The sequence below is a fragment of the Podarcis filfolensis genome (assembly GCF_964270895.1).
Source record: "Podarcis filfolensis genome assembly, chromosome: 7".
Classification (NCBI taxonomy): domain Eukaryota; kingdom Metazoa; phylum Chordata; class Lepidosauria; order Squamata; family Lacertidae; genus Podarcis; species Podarcis filfolensis.
Window position 1 is genome coordinate 50,197,871 of NC_139603.1, and position 13,194 is coordinate 50,211,064.

A 13,194-nucleotide genomic window follows, 5' to 3' on the forward strand; every position below is an offset into this window, starting at 1 on the left:
CTTAGATTGAAAAGCTACCAGAGTTATTACTGATCATACCAATGCCAAGAACCCTTTTAGAGAGACCCTAAAATCAGCTGAAGTGATTTTAATCTAAAAATATATGTTATGTAATTTGACAAATTAGTCTTTCTTTCCTTTAGCGTGAACACTGAAAAGTGGGTATGCAGGAATATAGGAGAATGCACCTGCACAGACTACTGGTGAGACTTTCTAGAAAGCTCTGGAAAAAAGACAGCCAAAGAGAGCTACCCTCCAGATGTTGTGGACTGCAACTTCCATCAGATCCAGCCAACATAGCCAATGCACAGGGGTGGTAGGAGTTGTTGTCCACAATATCTGAAGGGCACCACATTGGCTACCCCATCTCTGGAAGATTAGGAGCACAGGATCCTGCCAGTTAAGTGCAGTAGCAAGTTTTACATGATGAGAGGGCAGAGACAGCTCCTTCCCACTTAGTTCACTTCTCTGACCGTGAGAGAGAACACAACCAAAACTTAGATCATGACCTTCTAGACAATCTCCTTCTGTAGGGACAGAAGCCAGGATGTGTTGCTGAACATACACCTGTTACAGGGAAACAAGTCTAAACCCCACATTCAATCTAATGGAATTATACTGCTTCACCAGATTAAATAGGGGGATAAGGAAGCTGCTCCTGGAGAAACAGCTGGAGAAAATCACAGCTGGAGGAGTCCATGAGGATGCTTTTGCCTCAAATATCATCTTTAGGACTTTGCCACGGTAGTTTTTGCAGGTATAGCTGTCAAAGTCAGCCAGGGAATATGAGAGTCCATTTGAGATTTCAACGACATGGTTTATTATCTGGACTTATGGTAAGGGATCACTTGTGCAGTTCCACTAGGACATCACCTCACCATCAACCTGAGTCTAGAAGACACTGTGCAAGAGGTTCACTTTCTGGACATGAATGTGCAACTATTAATGGACATATAAGCACATCCTTATATAGGAAACCTACTGACTGTTACTCATACTTACATGCTTCCAGCTTCCACCCAGAGCACACTAAAGAGTTCATTGTTTACAGCTGAGCTCTATGATACAACAACATCCATTTAGATTCATAGGATTGGACAGAGCCTCACAGCTAAAATAATTCACATCAAACACCCAAAGTGAAAAATCAGATCAACAAAGCCAAATTGTTCTTAGGTACCAATCTTCTACACAACAGATCTAGAAGAGAAAATGACAAACTACCACTTGATGTCACAACAGCCAAGCCAAAGCCACTTGAGCCTATCATCAATGATCTACAGTTCATCTAGGACAGACACTTCCCACACATAAGCCTTGGGTGGCAGACCTCCAGTTGCTCTCAGACAACCCCCTAAACAGGACAGCAACTCAGCAGCAACAGTAGGCCATACAAGAGGTATGGACCAAGAAGCTGACTCTGTCTACCCCATTTTATCAAACCAACAGTTTTGTGATTGGTCACTGTTAAATATGTAATTATCTGCATTACATTTCCTTCTGACCTCACTGTTTACACCCACCCACAAAAAAACCCATGTAACATGCAATCCAGCAGCCTGTTCTTATGTAGAGGTAAGCTAGCTCTATGGCAGTCCATGGAACTGGTGGTGATGAAATAGTAGGAGTCATAGCAGAAGACTTACAATGGATTAAATAAAACAGAGGCCAGGACCCATTTTATAACTTAATCTGTGAGACAGTGATAATGGCGAAGATGGCTTTTGTGTCACCACTGTATCTGCTCATAATCACCCAACATAGCTTTTCTAGGTGGTCAAAGAGCTATTGCAACAGAGCCTTTCAGGATGAGTTTGCCAAATACTTTGCAGGAAATTTTTTTCCATTCATTCCAATTTACAAGCCACCGTTTGGCCAGGGCCATATTGTGGCTCTTTTATGCTACTCTGTGTTTCTATGTGCTTCTTGATGTTTTGAAATTCTGGATGTTATATTGTGCTGTTTTTAACAACTGAAAACTAAATTTATTACCTTCCTTGAAGGTCTCTTGGAATACAGAAGAGAAACAAATCTTCCAGGGCATGGGAAATCCTATCTGTGTAGGCGCATCCCCATGTGTGGGACTGCAGAGAACTCATAAAAGAAAATATAGCCTTTCAAACTGTTCCATGCTGCTTTAGACAGCAATTTTCTCTGATGTTTCTTCGCTTCCACCATGCTTCTTTTCCTGCTTTCATTTTCAGAACCATTTCTTTGGAGGTGGTATAGCTGTGGCCATTGGACTTTCTGAAAGTCCACGGTGGGGAGGCAGGTCGCCACCCTCCATCAACTTCTCAGCAAAATGGCCCCCCAGGTGAGCGGAGCTGACCATCTGTTACTGCTGGGCTGGCTTTGTATGGAAACTTGCTCATGTGCTAAAGTGGGGTACATCTAAGTCACAGATTTTCAGCCTCATCAGCATTGTACCAACTATGTCAATAGCTAGGACTTCAGCGCAAAGGCCAACTTACGTCACAAAGAGGGTGCAATTGCACTTGAAGTGCAGTACTATAACAATTTAAAAAAAAAATGGAAACAATCCAGCAAAAAATAAAATATTTAATTTGCATTAATTTCAATTGGAGGAAGTTAAATGCATACTTAACCCTCCCTATGAAATCAGTAGGACACAAATGGATCATGTCCCAGTTTTCTTAACTAACAAATACTGAATCTTCATTGCAGAGGCCCTTTTTGATTAGTATTCAGCACCCAGTGCAGTGCTGTGCAGAGGTACAGACTCTGCAGTGCCCAACAGATGGTTGGCTGAATACTTATTGGGGAAGAAGTGAATCCATGTTCTCTCCCTCCAGAGAATGATTCATGTGGATGGGCTCTCCAGACAGGGTCACAGAATTTTATTCCCTATCATGTTCTAGTGTTACTGACTTTTTCTCGAAGGAGTTTTTATTTGCTGTGCTTTAAGCTGCAGTGGGTCTTGGTTATATTTGTTTTAGTTTCGAACTTGATGTCTGCCTGTCTTATTATTACTGGTTTATTCATTTTTTATTTGCGATTATACTGCATTATCTTTACAATTACTGTTTTTATAGAAGCAATCTTGAGGGAGTTTTGACTTCTTAAGGCAGCATATAAATATTCTAAATAAAATAATACATAATAATACATACAAGTGCAATATTGTTAAATAAATTCTTAATAGCTTTGTTGTTGTCACTCATCCTGAGAACTTTGTTATAGAGCAGTCTATCAATACTATAAACAAACAAACTATTGCTTCACAGGAGGAGAAAAAAAACATCCTAATTGCACACATTTTGTCATAAAAAGGAGAGCATAAAAGCTCTTTATTAAAGAATATGAATGACTAAAAACTGTCTTGAAAGGCACTTGACTTAATAAATTGGAAGTCTCCAAAGAAGTCACAAGGGACTAGTCAGTAAACAATTCACATATTTTAAAATGTCTAATCACATTTTCAGCAATACTGCCTTATCCTCAGAGGCTCGTACAACACTGAAATAATTGATCACTGTGAATTATGTAGGCTCAGCTAAGAGGGTGAAGGTTAATTATCTCACTTTAAGAGCCCGGCAAAGAAGGGTTGTGATAATCAGAACACCATTTTGAAACAGAATTTGGACTTCTAAATACTTCAAATGATATTTTAAATATCAGACAGGCTTATAAGAAAAATCTAAAGCTGTCCATTTTTTCCTAAAAAAACCCTCATGGTACAAGCTCTACAGACACTAAATCTGCCTTAAGTTAGAGGCAGTGAGGCTGTGACAAGTAGATTTGTTCAACTGGATAACGAGCTGAACATCTTCAATTTTTATGGATGTCCTAGCTAAAGTGTATCCCCAAAAGCTTTATATACTATGCATCTGTGTTGTATTAGGAGTTGGATAATGGTTTGCATAATAACAGTACATATTTATAACCATTCCCCAACCTAAAATCTAGGGAGTCCCTAATCAAGTCTCTCTCTATGGAAGAAGTTGAACAACATGGTGTAGAAGTGGATTATGCACACCCACTTTAATCTGGTTTAAGGGCCAGTTTAGAAGTGGAACTTTTACTCTTCCAGGCCCAAATTTTTGAATACACTTTCCATTGCTGTCTGCTGGGGCTCTTCCTCATTCTCCTTTGCAGTTTTGCAAGGCATTTTATACATTTAGGTGTTTGATTTCTGGTCCTTCACTGTTCCTTATTTTATATTTGGCTTCTTTTTAGTGTGATTACTGAACACCTCCATGCTTACCTGAGGTCTGAACTTTTCACAGTCATCTTGACATTGTATTAAACAAGACGATAGATTAATACATTACTTTAATAAGTATAATGGCTGGGGAGCAAAGAATGCTTATGGTGGGTGGAGAAGGTTCAGGACAAAGGGAGAAAGGTACCACCTTTGGTACCTCTCATCTTCCCCAGTGTGCTTCTGCCAGCTTCTTCTACCACCTGATTATGTGGAGTGGGCAGGCAGAGGGACCCAGCAGGTGCTGCCATTACCAGCCTAAGTGACCAAAATGGCAAGGAGTGGTTGCTCTGCCAATGCACACTGAAATTCAACGAAAGCAAAGCAAAAATCTAATAGAAAATAGTAATTGTGAAATAGTCCAGAGATTTGAAAGAAACACTGTTTCTACAATTCTATGAAAAGGATGTAGCAGTTCAGCTTTTACTTTAAAGTACCTTCTTGTCAGCAGAAAAATAATCTAGCACTATTATATTTTATTTGCTAGTGCAAATCAATTTCAACACGTTCACCATTCGCTTTTTTCACCGCTAAGTTAAACCCCAACCATCTTCCTCTCTTAGGTAAAACAGCCACCCTTTCCCCAACCCCAAATATATAGCAAGCATTTACCTCTCTTGCATGGGTGGAAGTTGTATCCAGCTGTTAAATCTAGGATCATACCGGCTAACAAAGTTTGTACTGTGCTTTCCTGTAAAGAAATTAGTTTCACATTTAACTCTCTGTTTTCTGTCATTACAAATCACTGCAATAGTATATTCCTTGCACTTGTCAATCTTTATGGAGGTCTTCTCTCTAGAGCAAAGCACATAAACACACAAAATCAACAGCCTCTAACTGCAGTTCTTAATAGGTATCTATGGAAGTAGTAAAAAACAAAGTATTTTAGCTCTGTCTCATAAGGTTCTCTACAAGTCTCTCTTTAAGACAGAAACCCACTAGCATTTTTTTTTTTAAGTGTCATAAATCTTATGACAATAGGAAATTATTGTTCTGAGGGAGATGGGCTTCTAGTGGCATTTCATGAATATTTTGTAGCAATCTGTAGAACCATGGGTATATCTGACATTCTTTCTTGTCTCCCCAGTTTGCAGTGGGAAGAGGGTGATGTTGATTGCTGATAGGGAGGTGAACACATCTTTACTAAGTGCTCAGGCATCCTTACATTAGGGATTTGATGTTATAATCTTGAGATTTTCCCTTATAGGACAAAGAGGAAAATACATACTGCCTTTTATAATATTGCCTTTTAGAAGGATTTATATGTGCCATCTAAAAATAATGTATTTCTACTGTCCCTAAGTCACAAATAAAGCAAAACAAAGCAAAGGCTAATTGTGGAAGTCTACATTATCCTGACTACTAACCTCTGGCACTGCATGCCTTCAAGATATTAAGATTGCAGTATATTTTACATACAGATTGACATCAAAGCAAGAAGACTGGAGCAAGGGAGTGCATGGCAATTTCTGTTTAACACCTGAGCCTTCAGCACACAAGTATCTCAAAAAGCCCTCTTGTTTCTTGTATGTGTGACTAAAAAAATTGAATCACAGCTACATGACAACCCAATCATGTATCTCACAAGGAAATAAATGTGTAGTGGGTAGTGCACCAGGTAAATAATTTTAGTGTAAAGGAACCCCAAATGCTTACAACCTCTTTCCTTTATACACTGAATTTGCATTAATCAATAAAATACAGTTTTGTCTCTTTTGTGTTTTTTAAATTTCTAACAGACATTCTTACCCAGCAGGCCAAGGTTTGATCTAAGAAAATGGTTCATAGTGAAATGAAAATTCCACACCTGTGAGGGTGAAAACAGTGTATTCTCCATCCAGCATAGGTAGATGCTATTTACGGGACTGAACATGCAAAGCTGACGAGTCCAAACAAGTGGAGAACTTAGTTACCAGACAATTTCAGACTATACATATAATGTGTCCCAAATCTCATCATTCTATGCTAAGGAAACCATAAAGTCTGTAAGGAGAGCAAATTATGCATTCTGGTCTTGTTATCGTATTTGAGTACTTAAGATAATATTTTAGTAATGTTAAGCAGCTCTCATATATGAACGTCTAATTACACAACAATTCTAGGAGTGGAAGTTATCCCAGAGATTCTGTTCATCAGTAATCTATATTCAACGTTTTTCTGGAACAATGCCCCTCAATTCCCTTCATGTACAAAAACCCCCTTCCAACCGCCCACAATTATACTTCTCCCTCTTTCCTTCTTCACCTTCCATCTATGCCTTCCCCAGTCCCTTCTTTCAACACTTGCTGGTACTTACTTGTATCTTTCCTTGGTTACACCTGCTCTGATCTCTAAACCTTCCTTCCTCCTCTTAATCCCATGCTGGAAATTGTTCCTCACATTCCTCCTCCCCTTCCAACTTAGCACTGAATGGTGAACTACATGGGCTTTTGAAATGAACGGTAAATAAGCAGCACCACATTTAATAGGGAAATCAAGCAGGGCTCCTTTGAATAATAGGGAGCTTGGCTGTGCTAGATGGACCAGTGATCTCACTCTGGTGATGCCCTCTGTTTGGGGAGGCAGGGCTAAGCAGACTCCCACCCCGCTACTATGCTTCCCTGTTAGGTAAACTACCTTGCCACTATTAAAATGAGAAGATAGAAGGAAAAGAAGTGGGGCAAAGTAGCCCAGCAGTTAGGTGTTCCTGTACAATGCTTCCCTTTGCAGGTCAGTGCTCCACATAGCTCTACTCTAGCCATCATGAAAATTCGGAGGGAACTCAAGTGTGAATTCTAAGGCTGGGGAGACACCCCATCCATGCCACTGGTTCTGCTAAGAGTGCCATCTAATTTGGGGGGGGGGGCGTCAAGGGTATTTTAACGTGGGAGAAGGCTTGGGGAGTTGCAGCAGAAGTCTTCAAACTAGTTCTATAGATTACAGTTCTAGAAGTAATTATTTGCAACCTTTTGTGCAGTAGCATTTCAGGAATAAAGTAGAAAAGCTATTCTTCCAAAACATTGATTTAAATAATTTTTGTAAAAAACCTACTGGATACAGGCTCATGGAATGGACTAGTTTATCTCAGTTTTCAAGGAAAGGAACAGATGTAACGCTTCGATATAATTTGGTTTAGTGCAGATGCTGAAATGGGTCTTTCACAATAAAATATATGCAGTATATGTAATTTCAGCTGGATCTTCTGGCACTTTGAAGTGAAAATGTGTACCTGCAAGCTGTTTTATAGTTTGCCAGTCATAATTATCTCTGTTACACAGACTGCTACAACTGCAACTCTGTCCTCATGTGCAAGCTCTTCAACAATGTCTTGACAATATTTTAAATTTTGCAAGGCATACTGTTCTCTTTTGCTTTGTTCAGAAGTCTGTTAAATTGTTTAATTTCTCTCTGCAGAAAATTTATGAAGTAATCAAATAAGGAACACATACTACTAGATAATCTCTATGTGAATCCCTTGCACAAGATTAGAAATAAATGTGTAGTGGAACAATCAGGAGTTTTTTGATACTGCATACATAACATTTTACCTGGAAGGGACTGGCTTGGAACTGGAAGAAAAACACTGACTGTAAAACATTGCTTTACTGTAGTAAGAAATACACAGAGTGTTGAGAAGCCAGGGTCCTCCTTCCATCAGGCTGTGGTACAGGATGGAAGAAAAGGGATGCAGGACCATTTCATCAGCACAGCTGAGACCAGCACATTTGGCTCTTATTCTCTTTGAACTGTCTCCCTACCAGCTGGTCCTCAGAAGAGCTTGTAACTAAGAACCGCTACCTCAGTGTGCTTTTTCTTCCTCCCTCCTAATCTATTTTCCTTTTGTGTCATGCCTTTTAGACTGCAAGGCTGAGGGCAGGGTCTGATTTGTTTGTATTGATCTGTAAACCAGGATTTTTTTCAGCTCAAGAGCAGGGTAGAAAAAATCTAAATAAAATAATATAAAAGCATGAAATGCTGGTCAAAACTCCTAACAGCTGCCATGAAATGCCTTAGTCTGGAAAACACTGTCTACACATATAAAGAAGATGTGGTAGCTTGAATGACAAAGGTACCAAAGCCTCAAATCAGCACTTTGGCTGCCCATGGAGAGGAACTAGAACGTGTACCCAGAGTTCCTATTTCCTCACATGAAAGCATTCATTGCTCCTGTGGAATATTCTCCCACCCATATGTGGAGTTTCTCTGCTGCAGGTGAAGGGCTTGGTATGTCACAGAATGCTGTTGACAGCATCCTCAAGCTTTTTTGGGTTTTTGGGTAACACTCAGTTCCCAAGCCCATCTACCGTGTTAGCTTGAGAAAGAACATAGTTAGCTTTTGAAGCATAGGGCCTTCATTTCTGTGTTTCAAAATTTTCACTTTTCAGCTTGAAGTGGCCTCTAAACATAAAATTGGCCTTAAGTATAGTATACAAATGGCTTCAGCAAGACCTTAAAAATACCTGACTATGTACATGAGGCTGTGTATTTCTTCTGCATGACATAGCTCTCTAGAACTGTGGCCTTAGAGTTTTAATGGAACTTTGCCAAAACAAAACTGCTTTAATCAGTTTTATTGATCTTGTTCAGATATCACACTAAAACCATAGTTTAACATAACAAGAACAAGCTGCAGCAAGATTCAACCTTGCATGCTCACACTTTGGCATGACCACAAGGAGGAGTTGTTTTTGCTTAACCACAGCTTATCATACTGTTTGAACCTAATGAACTGTGGTTAATGCTAACAATAGTTTGTTTGAAACAAGCCAACTTCAAATCATGGATTATGAAGCTGGCTTATTGAAAACAAACCACTGTTAGCATTAACCACTTTCTGAACTCCGTGGGGACCCGCCAGAGGAGGTATGAATATGTTAGTCCAGGTTTGTGGCTCACTCTCATAATGTTCAACTATGGTTTAACATAATGTCCGAATGTGCCATTGTGAGCTGTTTGGCAGTCCACTTCATCCAGAGGTTCTATTGCTGCAAGTGAATTTAGGGTCACAGCCTAATGGGCTGATTTGCATACTATATTTTTTGCAGATACAGAATATTATTGTGTTTGCATACATAAAAAGAGATATGAAACTGCAATTCACAAATCCCTTTAAACAGCATCTCACCGGAAGGGCAGCTGACTGTGGGTATATAAGATCTATGGCTGCAGTCATATGACCGAAGACAAATAACTTGAGGTACATCTGCAAATGTATATTTTGTACTTCTGTACTATTCACATATTTTTATAGTTCCATTAGTTATTATGTACATACCATTAGGATTCCACTGGTCTTCTCCTCCCAATACGAACAAGAAATTTTCTACTTCCACAACACAATGGTGGGCACTATTATACGGCATAACTGTGAACAAAACAGGTATTCTTTATCAAGCTCCATTTCATACAATGGCTGCTTTGAGACATTTACTTCAGGAAAGCTCCAAACCATAAATGCAGACATAATATAAGTATGCTTCAGTTCTAGTACATATGTCAAGTAAACTAAAAGTTGCTGGTATCCCATCCTTATGATATCCCTTTTGGAAAAACTGGAAAAATAGCCAGAGTAAATCACCACCAATTTCTTTCCCTTGTATCTGCTTGCTGTCATGTTTTGGTGCTCCAGGCGCACTGTCCTGACCTGGACTATGATGTGCTGATCTCTTCAGCATCAACACTTGTAGCTGAATCCCAGCAAACACAGGTATATGTGGGATCTTAAGACTACACAGCCCAGGGTCTGTTTAACAGCTGCTAGTGTGATTTATGATACACAGAAGCTGTCATAACAGCTCCTCCAGGCTTGCAGTTCCTGAGGGGGCGCCAAATGTGACTTCAGAAGCCTGTCACAGTTGTGTCGTCAGCTATTGCACAACCTGTGGGCTGAGTAGTCTTCAAGACCCCAGGTATGCTGTAGTTGAAGGGGCGAATAATATACTTTGTAGCAGGTTTGCAACTCTTTAAGAAATGAAAGAGACATGGCTAAACCTGCAATTGTCAGCTGTGTCCTGCAAGTACCATGTAAATAGCAAGAAGATTAAATAAAAGCAACACTGCAAAAAAACAAAGAAAACACCCTCCACAAGCTTAGTTCTGTTGGCAACATTTCCATAAGAAGAGTCAAAGTATTCAGCAGCTTTCTCTTACACAGCAATGAGCAAGCTGCATTTCCATACAGTTTTAAGTTTTTAAATTAAGGTCCTGCTGATTTAATGCCTTCTCCAAATGTATACGCTTAATTTCCTGTACAATGTCATTAGCAGCACAATCAGACATTTTCCATCCATCTAATCAGGGAGCCCTTTGTTGAAAGATCAAAACTGTTTTACCATAGTTGCAACATCCTTTTTTTTTTTTTAGGATGGGATTATTTTGAGGGGATGGGAGGGGAGAGGCAAGCAGGAAATCTTTTTTTCCTGTTTCATCCCCCTCCCCTTCCCAAGGCTAGAGCTGTAAAACAAAAATATGCAATTTTAATGCCATAATATGTATTGCTCTGTGGAATGCATCACTATCAAAAATCGTATGTTGAAATGCATACTTACACAGGTTTAGCTATCATACTACATGCAGTAGTTCTGCCCCGGTGTCACCAGTAGGAAAAATAATGTCCTTGTTCAGCTCATCATATGGGCACCTTAAATCTAGGTGAGGACAAATGGGGAGGTGATGTGCATGTACAGGCAGGGAACTTATTGCTTGAAACGGATCAACAGAGCACTTAGGAAACCAGTGCAGTGGGAAATCAATATGACTCAGGGCCAGCTTTTACTTTGTGCTCTTTTGCCAGTGCCAAAAAAAGAGGCAGCCTATCTCACACTTGGATTATTTTGGGTGATATATCTCTCATTTCATTTGTTTTATTATCTTTTATTTTTCTCAATGCACTCGAAGCCGTATAGCATATGCAAATAACAATAAGAAATATGTGCAGCTTTCTTGTTGAAGACACATTTTCTTAAAGATCAAGTAGTCTCGTTTAAGCTTCTTACTGATTTTTATTTTATTTTATTTTATTTATTTTGCCTATGTAATGGTGAATAAGCAAGGTGCAAATTTAGCTTCCAGTAAAGGTCAAACATCATTTTCATAGTCTGTGGTTGTACAGCTGCCTAAGCAAAAGCAATTGTTAGGCAGCTAGGCTAGTGAAAATGCATTAATTAATGTTACTTATTGCTGGTAGATCTTATACAGCCATTAAGCAGCCAGACATAGACACTGTTAATTTTCAAATTACTTACACAGTTGTTCCACGTAAGTCAATGAGATATTTTGGAAGATGAAGCTTAAGAACTATAGCTTTGGAAAATGTATTGATAGGTAGAATGGCTTAATGTCATGTGTAGATTTATATTCGTATTAGTTCACAACAGCCAGTATGTTAATTTATAACTCAGGGGCAAGTCTGAAATTTGAGCCCACAGGTAAGCTTTCTCCTGCAAGTTAAATGTAATGCCATCATTCTATGCATTACTAAAACCCTCTCCCTTAAGAGGAGGCCTGAGCAACTTGTGAGTAGTCCACTAGAAACAAGGCCACAATACACAGATGGTGCTTGTTTTCTGCCTCACAAGTTGTGGAATCCTTCTTCAGATCACATGAAATCATGAAAAGCAAGTTCTGCCTCTTGTTTAACTCATGACAAAATACTCACTCAAAATAGATCTGGAGACCCTTCATATTTACTCCAAAGATACTAAGAGCAGATCTGAGGCTCCTTTCCTGTTACATTGCAGCACCTTTCAATTGCATACCCAGAAGCATGGGGGAACCACTTCATAGTACAGCGATGCCAAATTGTAGAAGTTGGGCAGGGTGGTCACATGAATAATTGTTTGCTTCCCCACAGGTTGCCAATTCCATGTGAAATATTCATGTGACCACCACTACCCATGTTCTTATGTTATTTTATTTATACTGCTCTTCAAATAAGCACTTCCTGGTTGGATTAAAGCAGGTCGCATGTGCACCCCGTGCAGAATGCAGCTGAATCATGCAGAAGTGATTTCCTTGTCATTGGGCATGCTTCTTAGCATGTAATGTACTAAGGCAGCAAAACTTCTTTAAACACGGCTTTCAGAGCTAAGTGGCAACAATATATGGCCAATAATGCTCTGTTTGTTTGATGCCATGTGTAAAAATGGTAGAATATCTGACTTGTAAAATTACCGGTATTATGATCACTCCAATGACACAAATGAAAGTTGCAATGGAATAAGCAGAAATAAAAGTTCTAAAATGTCACTCAGGTTAAAAAAACAACACCACTCTGGTTCCAAAATGTAACTTATAAAAGAGCACGTTACAATTCAGAGAACTACATTACTGGCTCTGTTGGGAGTATGTATTTTTCAGACAGAAGCTGCCGCCGTCCTCCAAAATTTAAAGGTTCCACTAGGCACATGTGAGCCCTTGGGCACACCTACAATAACTTTCTGTAAGATATGACACATTTCTGCATTCTGAAGGAAGCAACCACACTTTTTACATTGCCCCTCATCCCCCCTGCCCCAGGATGCCTTTTAGACCAACTTATTACATTCACTAAGAATTCATGGGTGTAAATAATGCAAAGCATGGGCCAATGTGTAGTCCACTGATGCAGACAGCTGCTCTTATTAATTGCACACTGTCCTCTGCTTTGCTGATTTATTTTAATATGAGTCTCAGATTCCCTCATCTTTACATTTCATTTCATCTCAGGTGAGTACCTCTCTTCCCCTCCAAAAAAGGTATTGGAAAAGAAGTTTGTACGCCACGCTCAAACACAGCCCAGTGTGAGTTTTTAGCGTGTCAGTCAGTGAGTTAGAGGGAAAGGGTAAAGAGAAGCTAATCAGGATGAAATGAGATTAAAGGCTGTCTAATTTTACAGCAACTGTGATCCATCAGCCACTGTGAAAGTGACAGTGGAAATGAATGATGGAGACAGACAGGTGGGGTTGTACATTTCACTGATTTATCCTCAAATGCACTGGGCCTTATTTTATTGA

The 13,194-nt window shown here is 39.4% G+C and overlaps 1 protein-coding gene across 2 annotated transcripts in view; it reads right to left on the minus strand.

Annotated features, from left to right (window-relative positions):
• KLHL14 (kelch like family member 14) overlaps positions 1-13,194 on the minus strand; it is a 62,594-nt gene that overhangs the window by 10,679 nt on the left and 38,721 nt on the right. For both annotated transcript variants that reach the window (XM_083622990.1, XM_083622991.1), the window contains exons 4-5: positions 9,477-9,566; positions 4,835-4,913 (exon numbers count right to left, since the gene is read on the minus strand). In XM_083622990.1, coding sequence (XP_083479116.1) covers positions 4,835-4,913; positions 9,477-9,566 — 169 coding nt within the window. The remainder of the gene's footprint in view (positions 1-4,834; positions 4,914-9,476; positions 9,567-13,194) is intronic.